The following is an 18,258-nucleotide window of genomic DNA, read 5'->3' as shown; positions in this document are numbered from 1 at the left end:
TTATAACATGTGTTCCTTTTCCTGTATTTCCTGTTTTAGTGAATAGTGCCACATCCACCCAGTTGCCCAAGCCAGCAACTTGAGAATTATTCTTTACCACTATACCTTACCAACCCTCATCATGAGCCCATCCTTCCCCTACATCCCATTTACTTAGTCACAAATCCTAATAGCTTTAACTCCTAATTTTTTTTTCCTCTGTCCCATAGACTTTATCCCATCAGACCCTTTTGATCAATATCAGTACCATTTATTGAATACTGGCTGTGTGCTTTTAGTATACATCAAATAATTTAACCCACAATAACTCTGTGAGGATGGTAGTTTTATCCCAATTATACATATGAGAAAATTGAGGCTCAGAAACACTGTCTTATATAAGGTTACACAGCTGCTAAATGGTGGAGAGGGTGAGGCAGGATTGGAATTCAAGACTGTCTGACTTCAAAGCCTGTACCCTTAACCATTATATTCTGCTGGACCACAGTTATCATTCTCAACAACAGTGTCTTTTCTGGTCCCCCTGGCTATAGTCATGCTTTCTCTAATTGATGTCGCTCCTTTATTTTAAATCCTTCAGTGGCTCCTGCTTGCTAAGAACTTGATAAAGTCTAAGTTCTTAGCATGGAATACTCTCCCTCCGTGTCTGGTCCTTACTGTTCTTTTCAGTTTTACATCTCTCCTCTTTGCCTCTGTGCTCCAGCTATGCTGAACCACATGCAGCAACTCAGGTGTATTGCAGTCACTTTTATACTTTTGTGCCTTTCTAATTATTTCGTTTTCTTCTTTGCCTGGCTAACTCATTTGTCTTTCAAGACTCCATTTAGATACCCCAGACATTCTTTTAAGAAGCATTTCCTAACAGACTTCTAAACCATTTTGGTGCATGTCCTCTGTGCTCTCAGAATACCCTATACTCTATCATAGCACTAGCACATATTTTTTATCATTGTAATTATCACACCTCCTCGAACAAACTGATTGTTCTCTTTTTGCCTCCTGATTAGAATCACAGCTCCCTAAGGACCAGTGCTAGTTTTTAATCCTTCTTTTTTTTTTTTTTTTTTTTTTTGTAACCACAGTGCCTAGCACATGGAAGCATTCCTCAAATATTTGTTGGCTAACTAAAATGCTGGGAATTAAACAATTTAAACTGAGCATAAAAGTACCTGTTCTTGTACACATTGATTTGTATTATCTCCAGAAGATTTTGTTTTTGATTTTGATTTGGAGGTGTAGGTAATTGAAGCAATAACAATTTATTCTACATGGTAGCTTATACCCTGGAGTCTTTATATGATTGACACAAAACTGGGTTTGCCTTCCCTGTGTCAAGTTAGTAGAAATTCTAGCACAGACTCAGAATGGCTCATAGAATCCCTGGAAGGAACTTGGCAGCTTCAGCTTACCTAGGGAGATTCTCTTAAAATAATGGAAAACATGAGTCTTCTATGGTAAGAAATATCTACTCCAAAGTGGTAAAAAGTGGTAGTAGTTCTGGATTGCGTGGTATAAACCAAAGTTCTCAGAGGTTTCATGAAACTCAGTTGGTGCTTTTAAAGTCTTCCTTTGCCTTTGAAAATACAGCAACTTTTTAAAAATTTTCTTTAGTCTAAATGAAAGACTAAGGAGAAAACACCCAGGTCACCCCTTTCTGACAGGGCTTAAACAAGTATGTGCTTATTTTTATACCTTAGAACAATTTAATAATATGTGGCATTTATTATATATATTAATTTTCTGGTTTAATTGTGGTGGGAGTATAAAAGAAAACTAGTCCCCATTCTTACATTTATTGTCTGTTGTAATGATTATATAATAGTCAAAGTAGTATATAATCAATTTTAAAAATATGGTGTTCAAGCCCATTCCTTCAATAGGGCAAATGGAATAGTCACCATATGCTTTGCCCTTGTTGGTAGAGGGTGAGGAGGGGACACCTTACTCCTTTTTTCTAAATACCACTGTCTCTGGGTGCGGTGGCTGACACCTGTAATCTCAGAACTTTGGGAGGCCGAGGTGAGCAGATCACCTGAGGCCAGGAGTTCGAGACCAGCCTGGCCAACATGGTGAAACCCCATCTCTACTAAAAATACAAAAAAATTAGCCAGGCATGGTGGTGGTCGCCTATAATCCCAGCTACTCGGGAGGCTGGGGCAGGAGAATCGCTTGAACCCGGGAGGCGGAGGTTGCAGAGAACCAAGATTGCGTCACTAAACTCCAGCCTGGGCCACAGAGCGAGACCCTGTCTAAATAAATAAATAAAATGCCACTGAAATTCAATTTTAAATCTTTTGGACAAGGGAAGGGGAGGGATTAGGAAGAGGCAAGAGAGGGGCTCCTGAGGTGCTAGTAACGTTATAATTCTTATATGTTCACTTTGATATTTTATTGATCTTTATACTTATGTTTTATGTACTTTTTGACACGTATCTTATATTCCATTAAAATGTTTTAAACATTCTAGAAATTTAGAAATTTCTGTCTTTAAACATTTCTCAAAGGGACCTATGAAAGATGTTAATGGTGAGGTTCTTTTCCAGTGCCCTTATTTTGCATGGTCTACCATGGGTTGAGGAGCCCTAGCCTAGTGGTGTACAGATTCTAAGTGGAGTGAGAGAACAGTGAAGGACAAGATTGGCGTGGGCAAGAGTAGTTCAGGAAAACAAAATATTTATTCATTCAGTAAACGTTAACTGGGCACAAGCCATGTACTGAATACTGTGCTGATATAGACAACTTTGGCCAGGCACAGTGGCTCATGCCTATAATCCCAGCACTTTGGGAGGCTGAGCTGGGCGGATCACCTGAGGTCAGGAGTTGGAGACCAGCCTGACCAACATGGTGAAACCCCATCTCTACTAAAAATACAAAAATTAGCCGGGCGTGATGGCGGGCGCCTGTAATCCCAGCTGCTTGGGAGGCTGAGTCAGGAGAATTGCTTGAACCCGAGAGGCGGAGGTTGCAGTGAGCTGAGATTGTGCCAATGCACTCTAGCCAGGGCAACAGAGTGAGACTCCTCAAAAAAAAAGAAAAAACTTGAAGGAGACTAAACGTCAGGGTTGGAGGGGAAAATAAAATGTGGATGCTGTCAACTAATTCTGGTTGTAGCTATCTACTAGTCTTTATAGAATAATATAAATAACCAATGCTTACTTAGCATTTGCTGTTTACTAATATATTTACATGTATTAACTCATTTTATCTTCACAGTAACACTATGAAGTAGGCACTACTACCAATATCTCATTTTATAGATGAGGAAACTGAGGTACAGATTTCCTAAAGTCACTCAGCCAGGAAGTAGTGGAGCTAATATTCACCCCAAATGTCAGGGTCCCTTTTTGTCTGCTCAAAATCACTATGCTTTGTGAAATTAATGCAAAGACTATCAAAGGAAATGCAGGTTGATCTGGAGGCACTATTTGAAGATAGTCAGTGATCTTGCTTCCAGTACTCTGTTGTTTATGTGTTTTGGAGCTCTGTGTTAATGCCTTTTCTCCTTTTTACAGACATGGCTGGATTCCGCCAAAGAAATAAAAAAGCAGGTTCGTGGTAAGTGGATATAGCTCTTTTTATAGTTCTTTCTTTCTTTTAGTAGGTCAGAGGATTTCCAACCATTTCTGGCTGTGAGTCAGTCACTTTAGAATCCTGACTACTGCAGATTGCTTTGAAATAGAGATAAAGCCTTCTCCTGGAAGGAGGAGATTCCATAATAGAAAAATATAGCAGAGGTGGATACTATTGAGATGTAGGTCAGATTTTGTTGATTTTTTTTTTTTTTTACAACTGGGCAAAGTTGGGGAATATAGGAAGAGTTGAGAGTAACAGAAGGTGGAAAAGAACAAAGATGAGAAAAGAAAAAGGATATGGGAGTCAGTTCTCAAAATGGTAGTGACTGAAACCGCAGTTGCCTACTAGGAGTTTGCTGCCGTATCCTATTCCTTTGAAACTGTTCTGAACTATTGCATTATAAATTTTATGTTTTCCTCTTTATGGTTGTTTTCATCCCTTTTAACAGTCCTCTTCCAAACTGCAGTATAAAGGACTGTGGAAGAAAAAAAGAATGGAAGGACAAGAATTGCTTGCCTCTGACCCTTCTGACATTGTGGCTTTGCTCCTAGCTCTAACTCTAATGCATAGTCCCACTTTACACCCTGATCAGACTGGTGTCCTGGGATAAATATTTCTGGGTTGAAAAAAGTACAGATTAGTATTTTGCAGTCCCAGGCCCAGTGGCTAATTAAGACTACCTGTCCTTTTAGTTTAGTTTTAAAGAAACTTCCAGGAAATGCAATAGTTGTTATTTATCATGATTAGTAAGTTTTAACACTCACCTGAAAACAAACTTTACTTTTCATTTGTTTCTTAGAAGAAAACACTTTTGTTATGGTGAAATGTTTTTCTTTAGACCCTGTTTGTAATTGTTTAGTTTTCTTAATGGAAGAAACAAAATACTCTTTTGGACTGATAACTCTCTGTATTTGCGTTCTACCTATAAAAGCTTGTTTTAAAATGCAAGTCAGAGCAAACAAGTATTCAGAATATTTGAGACACCACAAGAAAAATATAACTCCTTGCTCCTTTCAATGAAAATACTTTTAATATGAAATATTAGGAACATATGATTATCTAAGAAGATTCTTTAAGAGAAAAAGTTAACAGAGTTTATGATGAGTAAAAAAGAATATCTAGTAGATTATCTTCCTGGGTATTTAAAAAAAATCTTGCTAAGAAAAGGAACCTTAATATTTTTCAGTTAAAAAAAATTACACCATCCTGGCCAACATGGTGAAACCCCGTCTCTACTAAAAATACAAAAATTAGCTGGGTGTGGTGGCGCATGCCTGTAATCCCAGCTGGGCAGGAGGCTGAGGCAGGAGAATTGCTTGAATCAGGGAGTTGGAGGTTGCAGTGAGCCGAGATCGTGCCACTGCACTCCAGCCTGGCGACAGAGCAAGACTCCATCTCAAAAAAAAAAAAAAAAATTACAGGATAATAAAAATGTTTTCTTCAACATGGGGGAAAAATACAAAACAAAACAAGAAAAACACCATGTCCCTTACAAAAACTTTAATAGAGAATCAAACTGTAAACTTTTTTTTAAGCCAAAGGGAAGAGTGACATTTATTGCAAAGGTGGAGTTTTTTAAATTTTTTATTTTGTTTTTTTGTTTGTTTATTTGTTTGTTTCGAGACGGAGTTTCACTCTTGTTGCCCAGGCTGGAGTACAATGGTGTGATTTCAGCTCACTGCAACCTCCACCTCCCAGGTTCAAATGATTCTCCTGCCTCAGCCTCCCAAGTAGCTGGGATTACAGGCATGTGCCACCATACCTGGCTAATTTTGTATTATTTTTAGTAGAGACAGGGTTTCGCCATGTTGGCCAGGATGGTTTGGAACCCCTGACCTCGGGTGATCCACCCCCCTTGGCCTCCCAAAGTGTTGGGATTACAGGCATGAGCCACTGCGCCCAGTCCTTAAGTTTTTTTTTTTTTTTTTTTTTTTTTTTTTATCACGCAAGTAATATATACCCATTGTAAGAAATTTAAACATTATAGGAAATTATCATGAAGAATGTAAGAGTCCTCTAAATCCTGTCCTCTGGATATAATCACTGTTAAACTTATATAATCTGCAATTTTTTTTCTAGGCATATATAAATTTTGCATTTTAAAAATACAAGTATATGGCCAGTCGCAGTGGCTCACGCCTGTAATCCCAGCACTTTGGGAGGCCGAGGCAGGTGGATCACCTGAGGTCAGGAGTTCGAGAGCAGCCTGGCCAACATGGCGAAACCCCGTCTATACTTAAAATACAAAAATTAGCTGGGCATGGTGGCAGGCGCCTGTAATCCCAGCTACTGGGGAGGCTGAGGCAGGAGAATCGTTTGAACCTGGGAGGTGGAGGTTGCAGTGAGCTGAGATCATGCCATTGCACTCCAACCTGGGGTACAAGAGCAAGACTTCGTCTGAAAAAAATAAAATAAATAAATAAAAATTACAAGTATGTTATACATAGTTTTTAAATTTAATTTTTAAAATAGATGTTATAAATATGTGGTATAAAATAAAAAGATACATATGAGTATAGTACGAGGTAAATCTCCCTTCTCTCCTTGTCCTAGTCATGCAGTTTTCGTTCCTGGAAGCAACCATGGTAACGTGTTCTTTCCAGAGACGGTCTGAGTGTAATAATATATGATATATATTTTAAATATGTATATATATTTTTAGAGATGGGGCTTCACTCTGCCACCCAGGCTGGAGTGGAGTGGCACAATCCTAGCTCATTGCAGCCTTGAACTCCTGAACTCGGGAGAGCCTCCCTTCTCAGTCTTCAAAGTGCTGGGATTACAGGTGTAACCCACCACGCCTGGCTGATCTGAATGTATATAGACACACACACATGAACGTGTGTTTTAATATAAATATGCAACCAATCTTTTTTGTTTAACATAATTTGGAGTGCTATCCATATCAATATATATACATTTATTTCATCTCTTAATTTTAGGCCAGGCACGATGGCTTATGCCTGTAATCCCAGCACTTTGGGACACTGAGGTGGGAGTATCGCATGAGCCCAGGAGTTTGAGACCAGCCTGGGCAACATAGGGAGACCCCGTCTCTACAAAAAATCTGAAAATTAGCTGAGTGTTGTGTACATGCCTGTAGACCCAGCATTTCTCAGAGTATCTCTGTCATTAAGTGAGGCATGACAGGCATGAGCCACTGTGCCCAGCCTTGTTTATGTAGTTCTAATCCTTTATAAATCAAACGATTATATTAAGTCAGGCAAAAAAATGAAATCCTCTAGCGCAAATCCTTAAGTGATATCTAAGCAACTTTCTTCTTTTTAAAAAATTGCTTTATCCACCAAGCATGAAAATATTTAAAGATGTATTAATATAAAAAGAGAAATGTAGGCTGGGCATGGTGGCTCATGCCTATAATCCCAGCACTTTGGGAGGCCGAGGCAGGTGGATCGCCTGAGGTCGGGAGTTTGAGACCAGCCTGAACAACATGGAGAAACCCCATCTCTACTAAAAATACAAAATTAGCCGGGTGTGGTGGTGCATGTCTATTATCCCAGCTCCTCAGGAGGCTGAGACAGAAGAATCGCTTGAACCTGGGAGGTGGAGGTTGTGGTGAGCAGAGATCACGCTACCGCACTCCAGCCTGGGCAACGAGAGTGAGACTCCGTCTTAAAGAAAAAAAAAAAAAAGAAAAAGAAAAAGAGAAATGTTTGAATATTTTGAGGTACTTCCAACAATTAGAAACTTAGGTATAAACGTAAAATTCTTTTGTGTTTATTTTTATAGGTGTCCCTTGGAATTTTACATTTAATGTAAAGTTTTATCCACCTGACCCAGCACAGTTAACAGAAGACATAACAAGGTAAATAAGTAATAGTTAAATATGTAATTTATCATATAGTAATGTGTATGATGAGATAGTAATTCTTACCACCATAAGCTCTGCTAATTCCCTATTCAGAACTGAAGAAAAATAATGATATTAAGTAGCCTAAGATTGAAAGTTTCTGGTCACTTCAAGGCAGGCACACAAATAAGTGAATCTAAAAGCCTTAAGTATCTGTGACCTGTATCACAAGTATCAGGAAATTGGCAGGGGAACTGGCCTTGCTTATCATGGATATTATGCCAAGCTGTGGGCAGGGCTTCTACCAGCACCCTCCAAAGGGCAAGACACAAATATAGTGGTAAAATGACTCTACTGTTTTTTTTTTTGTTTGTTTTTTGGGGTCTCTTTTCATACTCCTTTCCCACCATGTTCCTTCTTTTTGTTGTTGTTTTTTGTTTTTTTGAGACGGAGTCTTGCTCTTGTCGCCCAGTCTGGAGTGCAATGGCGCGATCCTGGCTCACTGCAACCTCAGCCTCCTGGGTTCGAGTGATTCTTTTGCCTCAGCCTCCCGAGTAGCTGGGATTACAGATGTGCGCCACCACGCCCTGCTAATTTTTTTTTTTTTTTTTGTATTTTTAGTAGAGGCAGGTTTTCGCCATGTTGGCCAGGCTGGTCTCGAACTCCTAACCTCAGGTGATCCGCTCGCCTCGGCCTCCCAAAGTGCTGGTATTACAGGCTTGAGCCACTGCACCCTGCCCCACCATCTTCCTTCTTATAGGTATCAAAAAAGCTGAAAGCCTAAGTGTTATTATTATTTCTTCCTATCTCCCTTTAAAAATGTTTGATGAAGTACTTGATCCCCTGAACTGAATCTTCCTTGGAGCCCACCTAATTTATGAAATCTTGTACTCTTTAAAAACAGCCTACTGATGTCTTTTCAGAAAATGGCTTTTATTGGATTCTATAAAAATATTAACTAAAAAAGAAAATGGAAAATCAATATATTATAAAGTACTACTGTGCATATTTATATTCATGACATCTTGCATAGGGTCTTATCCATAGGAGATGCTTGTCAAATGTTTCTTAAATTAAACTGTTGGTTGTTGAGTAACTGCTTTCTATTTCTGATTTTGCTGCCAACTATCTTATTCCAGGCAGATTTACAGTCTTTAGGCCTAGATAGTTTCCATATCTCTCAAATAAGAGAATAGACTAACCTCTTTAAAAATCTGATTATTAAGTTCTATACAAAGTCAATGCCATTTTTTCTTATTATTTGTCGTCTAGTCATCCTCAGTACATTCTTGAAGTTGAGATGCCGGATTTCTGCCTTAAAAAATTCCTTTGGTTATTTCTTTTTCACAGTAATATTTGTCTTTTGGAGTTGCTACTTAATCGTCTTTTTTCATCTAGGCTTATGTATAAAACAAAACACATTTCTAAAAATCTTTGCTAATTATTTACATTTTAGAGGAGTTTAAAATTTTTGTGCCTTGTTTGGCATTGTTCTGACATTTTTTAAAAAATGTACGTTGTGACTAATTATAGCAAAATGTTATTTAATATCTTATAATAGAAGCAAATATATTATTCTAATTAATTTAGGAATTGTCAATTTAATAATACTTTCCTGTTTGGTAAAACAGTCTGAATTGGTCAACTCAGTCAATTAGAACACGTGGTAAGGAAGTCAGGGCCATAGGTGCGAACGTTACACTGATGGAGAGAAAAGTGTCAACGTGGTAAGGCACTCAGTTGGTTTGTTGGACCGAACTGTTTTAACTGCAAACTGTGCAGTTCCCAACAGTTTAGCACACAGATGGGATTAGTCTTACAAGGTGGCTAATAGTATGTAGAAGGCTGCATGCGACTTAACTCATCTTGGAGAGAAAATACACCAGAATATTTATATCCTATTGAAAATGTCAGTAATGTCATCTTTGTATATGAAGGACTATATCTACACACTTGGCATAGCAATGTGATAGAAAAGAAAGGGCCTGGTTTTGGAGCCAGTCTTTATTACTACCTCACACCGAGCACGCTAAGCTTCTGAGCTGCTTCCTCATCTATAATCTGGCAATGATAGTCACCTCACAAGTTTGTGTGTGTGTGTGTGTGTGTGTGTATGTGTGAAGATTAGGTGAGATAATTTATATATCTGTGGTACTTAGTATACTTAAAAAAAAATAGTAGTTTCATTACTTCCTTTAGACTTTTCCAACCTTTCCTCTTTCTAAACATGTGTCCAATATAGTTACAGTATTTTTTTAAGTTTTAATATGTAAAAATTTCAAACACACAGAAATAATAGTGCAATGAACTACCATATACCAACTACCTAGATTGAAGTTATTAATATTATCTCATATTTACTTAATTGCTTTCTTTTCTTCTGTCTCCTTATTTTTTCTCTCTCTCCCTTTCTCTTTCTCCCCTTTTCTCCTTTTTCTCTCTCTATATTTTGTTGTTGTTGTTGCTGACATAACATTTTTTCTCTTTTGGCTGTAGATATTATTTATGTCTTCAGCTTCGGCAGGACATAGTTGCAGGACGTCTGCCCTGTTCCTTTGCAACCTTAGCATTATTAGGTTCTTACACCATCCAGTCTGAACTGGGAGACTACGACCCAGAACTCCATGGCGTGGATTATGTTAGTGATTTTAAACTGGCCCCGAATCAGACCAAGGAACTTGAAGAGAAGGTCATGGAACTGCATAAGTCATACAGGTGAATATGTCTCCAGGGTTTGTTCGGTGTTTGTTTTGGCAATTAGTTTAAACACTTAACATGGTATTGGTTCAGTGTTTGCCTAAGAGGGATCATGGTGCCATAGAGAGTCAGTTTCCTCCACTGTTTGACTTTGGGCAGGTTACTTAACCTCTCTTAATCTGAGCTTTCTCATCAGAGTAATAGGCATTGCATTGCAGGGTGAAAACTAAATGAGGTAATGTATGTAAAGCACTTAGCACAGTGGCTGGCTCAGTGCTCAGCAAATGGTAGCTATTATTATTTTTGTTTCCTTACCTTTTATTTTTTATTAGATTTAAAGCTCATTATGCTGCATTAGGTACCTTGAGATCCTTAGAGCAGGGGTTTTTAATTTGAGATCTTTATACATGGATAGATTTCAGAGGGCCCGTGAAACTCTTGGAAGTATTTTTAAAAGTCTTTATTAAATTTACTGACTATACTGCTTTTATACATGAAAATGATTGGTAATGTTGGGAGTTATCAAGTGATCAAGAGCAAGAGTTTACAGTCAGTCTGAGCTGGGTTGAAATCTTGACCTTGGTTCCAACCTTGTGACCTTAGGTCTTTCAATTATAACGTCTCTGAGCCTCAGGTTTCTTATATTTCTAATGGAGATTATCACCTCAGAGAAACTAGGGGGACTGCTAGGTTTAGAAAAGGTATTGTGGGCTGACCGCGATGGCTCGCATCTGAAATCCTAGCAGTTTGGGAGGCCGAGGCAGGAGGATAACTTGAACCCAAGTGTTTGGGACCAGCCTGGGCAACATAGCAAGACCTCGTCTCTACAAATAATTTAAAAATTAGCCAGGCATGATGGAGCACACCTGTGGCAAGTAGCTGAGGTGGAAGGATAGTCTGGGAGGTCAAGGCTGCCACGAGCTGAGATCACACCATTGAAAGGTGATGTGTGTAAAATACTGAATACAATGTCACAATGTCTTTCAAGTGGTAAAAAAATTCAGTAAATATTAGCTAATATTAAAATGCCAGAATAATTTGTGTTTCTTCCTCCACATACATTCATTGTTACTTGAGTGACTTGCTATAGCTTAGTTCTATAAACTGCCTTAGCATATTAATGTGAAAGTCTGACCTTGGCCTTGAATTAGTACCCTAAGTTACGTTAGCATGAGTTAGGTTGCAGAGCTCCAAAGGATCACACTGCTCAAAGAGAAATCCAAAGAGTGGTGTCAGTAGGCTTGCCATGATAGTAAAAAATATTCTTTCCAGCCATTGAGCCATCTTGTTCTCCTTGGGGTAGTTGGAATAGGATTGCATGGATTGGGATGCTTCAAATGAGAGAGCTGTAACTTAAGGTGTCTGAATTCTAGGTGCGTTATTGCTCCTGTAGGTTCAGGTACCTCAGTCATGAGGACCATACTAAGGACTTTAAAATCTACAACCTACATAGCAGTAGTCTTATAAGAGTTACCCATCTCTCTTGGGGTCACACTATTTCCAAAGAGAACTGCACGTTTGCTTTTTAAGTTTGGACTTATTCCAGTACCAATGTCTGGAATCACTAAATACACCACTTTCAACTTGTTGATGATTATAACTTAAGCGTGTTACATTGTCTTTGAATTCATTTTTATTGTTTTTATTTTTTATTTTTATTTTTGAGACGGAATCTTGGTCTGTTGGCAAGGCTGGAGTGCAGTGGCGCAATCTTGGCTCACTGCAACCTCCACTTCCCGGGTTCAAGCAATTCTCTGCCTCAGCCTCCTGAGTAGCTGAGATTACAGGCGCCCACCAACACGCCTGGCTAATTTTTTGTATTTTTAGTAGAGACAGGGTTTCACCATCTTGGCTAGGCTGGTCTTGAACTTCTGACCTCACGATCCACCTGCCTCGGCCTCCCAAAGTGCTGGGATTACAGCACTTTTATTTATATTCTGGTTATGATTCTCAACATTTACATATATAAAAATATATGGACATATAAAAAATATATGCATATATACATAGAAAAGTACTGGAAAGAAACAAAATAATTTGATTAATTAGAATGTCAATACTGTAGGGAAATATTATTTTTATTACCTAATAATTTAAAAATATTTTTTATTAGTTATAATATAACCTTTGGGCAATCAGTAAAATAGTAAAAGAAAATATTTTACTGCTGCCATAGAGCTGAACTGCAGAAAATGATGATGTCAGATTATGATTGATACTTGAAATCTGTCTCTGATTTTTTTTTTTAAAGAGAGATGGAGTGTCACTGTTGCCCAGAGTGGAGTGCAGTGGTGTGATCATAGCTTGCTGCAGCTTCAATCTCCTAGGTTCGAGTGATCATCTCATCTCAGCCTTCTGAGTAGCTAGGACTATAGGTGTGTGCTACCATGCCCAGCTAATTTTTAAATTTTTTTGTAGAGATGGTAGTCTCACCTTGTTGTCCAGGCTGATCTCAAACTTCCCGCCTCAAGACTCCCAAGGTGCTAGGACTACAGGCATGAGCCTCTGCGCCTGGCCTAATGAGTCTTTTAATGGTTATCTGATCATAATAGAATCTCAGGTTTGAGAGGACTTATAGTCTCTCATCCAATGCTTGATTCTCCTTTATAGAATTGTTACATAATCATTATAATTAGCCAGTTATTGTGCATCTATTATTATGTGCAAGATACTATGATAAGCACTTTATGTAAAACATCACGTTTAATCTTTATAACCACCCTTTGAGTTAGGACAACGGTTCTCAAAGGGTGGTCTACAGACCCTGGAGATCTTCAAGATTCTTTCAAGGGGTCCATGAAGTCAAAATTATTTTTGTAATAATGCTAAGATGTTATTTGCCTTTTTCACTGTGTTAAAATGGGTGGGGCACAAATCAAGGCAGTTGCAGCAAACTGTACTAAGAGTCACTATATTGTTCTCCAGCATGCACTTGCAGTTGAAAAGAAAGCCAGCTTACCTTAGAATTTTCCTAACGAAGCAGCAAAAAGTATTAATTTTATTAAGTCTTGAGTACATTTCTATTTAATATTCTGTGTGATTAGATGGGAAGTACACACAAAGCATTTCTGCTGCATACTGAAGCACAACAGTTGTCTCAAGGAAAAGCACTTGTGCAATTGAGTTGTGAGCTGAATTGGCCATCTTTTTTTTTTTCTTTTTTTTTTTTTTGAGACGGAGGCTCGCTCTGTCGCCCAGGCTGGAGTGCAGTGGGGTGATCTCCGGTCACTGCAAGCTCTGCCTCCCGGGTTCACATCATTCTCCTGCCTCAGCCTCCTGAGTATCTGGGACTACAAGTGCCAGCCACCATGCCCGGCTAATTTTTTGTATATTTAGTAGAGACAAGGTTTCACTGTGTTAGCCAGGATGGTCTCAATCTCCTGACCTCGTGATCCACCCGCCTGGGCCTCCCAAAGTGCTGGGATTACAGGCACGAGCCACCGCGCCCGGCAGCCATCTTTTCTATAAAACACCATGTTTTCTTGAAAAAATGACAAACTATGATTATTCGGACTTGGTTATTTGACACACATTTTCTCAAAAATGAAATGAGCTAGTACTTTTAGGAAAGCAACTGACAGTATTTGTTGCTAATGACAAAATTCAAGCTTTCTGGTAAAAATTAGAATTTTGGAAAACTTTTATATATCCCCATGATCTTGACAGCTTTTAAAGACTTTTCTGCTAAGGTCGGTGGTGATTTTAATGAGTGTGATTTTTTTATACACATATTGTATCAAGGTTTGGAAGATTTTCATAACTTGGTAAACAAGTATTTTTCAGATTAGAAATGCACAATGTTAAAAAAAATCATGCACAGGTAAAAGATCCATTCAAAATGCAAGATAGACCAATGGATTTTAAGGTAACAGTACAAAAAGTTCATTGATAAGTTTCTACATTTCACATTGAAAACTATCTTTAAGAAACTGCCATTGATAAATTTTAGTGTAATACCAGAAAATAATATTTTGGGCCAGGCACGGTGGCTCATGCCTGTAATCCCAGCACTTTGGGAGGCCGAGGCAGGCGGATCACAAGGTCAGGAGTTCGAGACCAGCCTGGCCAATATGGTAAAACGCTGTCTCTACTAAAAATACAAAAATTAGCCAGGCATGGTGGTGGGCACCTGTTATCCCAGCTACTTGGGAGGCTGAGGCAGGACAATCACTTTAACCTGGGAGGCGGTGGTTGCAGGGAGCCAAGATCGTGCCATTGCACTACAGCCTGGGCGACAAGAGCAAGACTCCATCTCAAAAAAAAAGAAAAAAGAATATTTTAAACTCATAGTCACCCCTTTTCAAACTACATGTCTGTGTGAGATCAGATTCCTTCACATACTGCCAAATCAATGTACTGCAACAGATTGAATGCAGAAGCAGTTGGGAGAATTCAGCTGTCTTCTATGCCAGACATTGAAGAGATTTGTAAATATGTAAAGCAAAGTTACCTTTTCATCACTTTTTCAGAAAATATTGGTATTTTTCAGAAATTATGTTATTTATGTTAAAAAGTAATGGGATTACCATTATTTTATTTTATTTTATTTTGAAATGGAGTTTCACTCTTGCCGCCCAGGCTGGAGTGCAATAGTGTGATCTCGGCTCACTGCAATCTCCGCCTCCTGGATTCAAGTGATCCTCGTGCCTCAGCCTCCCAAGTAGCTGGGATTACAAGCGCCTGCCACCATGCTTGGCTAACTTTTGTATTTTTAGCAGAGACAGGGTTTCACCGTGTTGGCCAGGCTGGTCCTGAACTCCTGACCTCAGGTGATCTGCCTGCCTCGGCCTGCTAAAGTGCTGGGATTACAGACATGAGCCACCGTGCTTGGCCGGATTACTGTTACTTTTTAGAAATTTAATAAACATTTTAAATTTTCCTTAGTTAAAACAATTTTAATATAGTGAATACTAATAGCTATAAGTCACATAAAGAAAAGCTCTTGGCCGGGCACAGTGGCTCATGCCTGTAATCCCTGCACTTTGGGAGGCCAAGGCAGCCAGATCACCTGAGGTTGGGAGTTCAAGACCAGCCTGACCAACATGGAGAAACCCCATCTCTACTAAAAATACAAAATCAGCCAGGCATGGTAGCACATGCCTATAATCCCAGCTCCTCAGGAGGCTGAGGCAGGAGAATCGCTTGAACCCGGGAGGCAGAGGTTGCAGTGAACCGAGATCACGCCATTGCACTCCAGCCTGGGCAACAAAAGCAAAACTCCGACTCAAAAAACAGAAAAAAGAAAGAAAAGCTCTTTAGGGTCCTCAATAATTTTTACAATAATTGTTAAGAGAATAAAGAGGTCCTGAGATCAAAAAAGTTTGAGAACCACTGAGTTGGGGCAATAGGGCACCATAGTTAAAAGCTTGGGTTCTGGAGTCAGCCTTTCTTTAAATTCAGACTCCATTCCTTGTTAACTGTGTGCCTCTTAGTAAGTTACTTAAGCTCTCTAAGCTTCAGTTTTTTCATCTGAAAAATAAGGGCAATAATGTGAATTTTCTAATTGTTAAATCAGAAAATTTATATAAAGTGATTAGTACAATGACAGTATATAGTAAGAGTTCAAATATCTGCTAGGATAATATAATTCTTGGCTGGGCATGGTGGCTCACACCTGTAATCCCAGCACTTTGGGAGGCCAAGGCAGGTGGATCACGAGGTCAAGAGATTGAGACCATCCTAGCCAACATGGTAAAATCTCATCTCTACTAAAAATACAAAAATTAGCTGAGCATGGTGGCACGCACCTGTAGTCCCAGGTACTCTGGAGGCTGAGGCAGGAGAATTGCTTGAACCCAGGAGGCGGAGGTTGCAGTGAGCCGAGATCATGCCACTGCACTCTAGCCTGGGTGACAAAGTGAGACTCCATCTAAAAAAAAATAAATTAAAGGCTGGGCATGGTGGCTCACACCTGTAATCCCAGCACTTTGGGAGGCTGAGGCAGGTGGATCACGAGGTCAGGAGTTCAAGACCAGCCTGGCCAAGATGGTGAAACCCCGTCTCTACTAAAAATACAAAAAATTAGCCGGGCTTGGTGGCAAGCACCTGTAATCCCAGCTACTCTGGAGGCTGAGGCAGAGAATTGCTTAAACCTGGAGGGGCGGAGGTTGCAGTGAGCCGAGATCACACCACTGCACTCCAGTCTGGGCGACAGAGCGAGACTCCGTCTCAAAAAATAAATAAATAAAAAATATAAATAAATATAAATAAAAAAATTCTTATCCTCACTTCACAAGTGATGAATGTATGTGTCTTGGTTTGGAGAACTAGTTTTAACCTTTATCAGAATGTAAACCCAATTAGGTGAAACAATCTCAGGGGACAAATGGATATAGTTCAGTTGATGTTCTGTTAGAGATGTGGTAGAAATTGAGCAATAATGGATCACCGTGACCAGAACATTTAGGAGTCTGTCATCTTGGAATTTAGTTACTCCTTTTTGGAGATTTGCAACCCTCACAAACCTAAAGGAACAATTTAATTATGTCCAACAACGTGGCATTTTAACTAATCCAAAGAAACTTCCGCTGAGGCATATGCATTTTACTATGCATTGGAAAGTGCAGTACAAGCACTTCTCAAATAGAAGACAGCCTGCATAAATGGAATCCTTAGTAGTGGCCCTTTGCCCAGACTGGGATTTTAAAGCTATAATTAACACTTTAAATATACACTAGCAAATCAAGCTTTAAAATTAATTGCCCTCTATTTATGGGTATTAGGAAGATATGTAAACTTGTCTATTGTCCCCCACTTAATTCTTTGAAATCACAATCCTTAATTAGGAGATATAACAAACATTATTAAAAGGGGGTCACATAACACTGGAACACACCGAATAGCTCTATCCTGATCACACTTGCTTGAAATAAATGCAGAGAAACTTTGTTGTAACTTCTCTTTTTAATGAGCAAGAGTTAACCAGTGCTGGAGCTTCCTGGTCAGGTACTTTTGTAAGCTGCAGTACTTACAAGTAGTAAATTATTAGGTGTTAGTGAATAAATTCAAGACAGTACTTCTAATGGTTTAGAGGTATCTAATCTCTTCCCAGCTGGTTTGTTATGACTTTCAAAGGTCTTGGAAATTTTAGGGAAAACCTTCATCATTAAAATTTAAGGCAAAAAATAATTTATTTTGTGATATTAATTTTTCAAATATACGTGTTGTGTTAACATGCACAGATGTCTGTGGGTGGTGAGATTATAATTTTCTTTTCTATGCTCTTAATGATATTTTCCAAATTTTATACAGTGAATGTGTATGATTTTTATAATCAGATAAAGCTTTCTGGCAACATTAGGTGGGGCAGAGCAAGGTAGTCATCCGTGCAGAGGGGCAGTCTGGCTTGGGATATTCAGGCCTAAGCAGAGTGAGGAGTGGATCCGTGGGTTGGAAGGCAGCCTGGCATGAAGAGTCAGAGCTCAAGTGGATGAGGATGGTAGTCATGTGTGGGCACCTGGTGGTGGGTTTCAGAAGCCAAGCAGAGCAAGAAGGGCATCCATGTGGGGGAAAAGCCTACACAGGATGTGGAGGGCATCCATACGGGGTGGTGCTTGATGCAGAATGTCAAAGCCTAAGCAGGGTGAAGAGATGGTCCCACACCAGCAATCAGAACCCTGGTGAGGTAAGGAGGACATCCACGTGTGCTGAGTAGCCCAGAATGGGGAATTCAGGGTTCAAGTAGAGTGAGGAGGACATCCACATTACGGTAGGGGTTTGTGGCTGCAGTGAGAGATTATATGATTATATAGAGGGATTGATCAAATTAGTCAGTGTATTCAGGGTAATGGGAGCCAGGTTTCTCACTGTCAGTAAAGTGAGACACAAATTATGGAAAGGGAGAAACTAAAATGAACCCTGTTAGGATATTGCATTAAAACTGGAGGCTTCAATGTGAACTTGTGGTTTCCAGTATATAGATAGGTAGATACAGAAATATAGATGTAAAAAGGTAGATACATACACAGATACATACTCCAACTCTACATTGTGTCAGAAGGAAGTACTGGAAAAATGATGGGAAATGGTCAGAAGGACACAGAATCCAGCTTGGAGAGGTTCCCACTACCAAATCTGGGGCAATTTAAGCATCAAAATAGATAAGGAAAATAATTGATATACTGCACTGAATAAAATGAAAATTCATGAGTCCATACTGACATAAATAAATAAATTGA

The 18,258-nt window shown here is 39.2% G+C and overlaps 1 protein-coding gene across 50 annotated transcripts in view; it reads left to right on the top strand.

Moving 5' to 3' along the window:
- The window catches only part of EPB41 (erythrocyte membrane protein band 4.1), a 232,664-nt gene that overhangs the window by 120,576 nt on the left and 93,830 nt on the right, over window positions 1–18,258 (top strand). For all 50 annotated transcript variants that reach the window (XM_054538703.1, XM_063713835.1, XM_063713827.1 and 47 more), the window contains exons 5-7: window positions 3,513–3,555; window positions 7,324–7,399; window positions 9,881–10,099. In XM_054538703.1, the coding sequence (XP_054394678.1) occupies window positions 3,513–3,555; window positions 7,324–7,399; window positions 9,881–10,099 (338 nt within the window). The remainder of the gene's footprint in view (window positions 1–3,512; window positions 3,556–7,323; window positions 7,400–9,880; window positions 10,100–18,258) is intronic.

The sequence above is a fragment of the Pongo abelii genome, chromosome 1, assembly GCF_028885655.2.
Source record: "Pongo abelii isolate AG06213 chromosome 1, NHGRI_mPonAbe1-v2.0_pri, whole genome shotgun sequence".
NCBI lineage: Eukaryota > Metazoa > Chordata > Mammalia > Primates > Hominidae > Pongo > Pongo abelii.
Note: the sequence above shows the minus strand (reverse complement) of the source record. Positions and strands in the feature narration are given on the sequence as shown.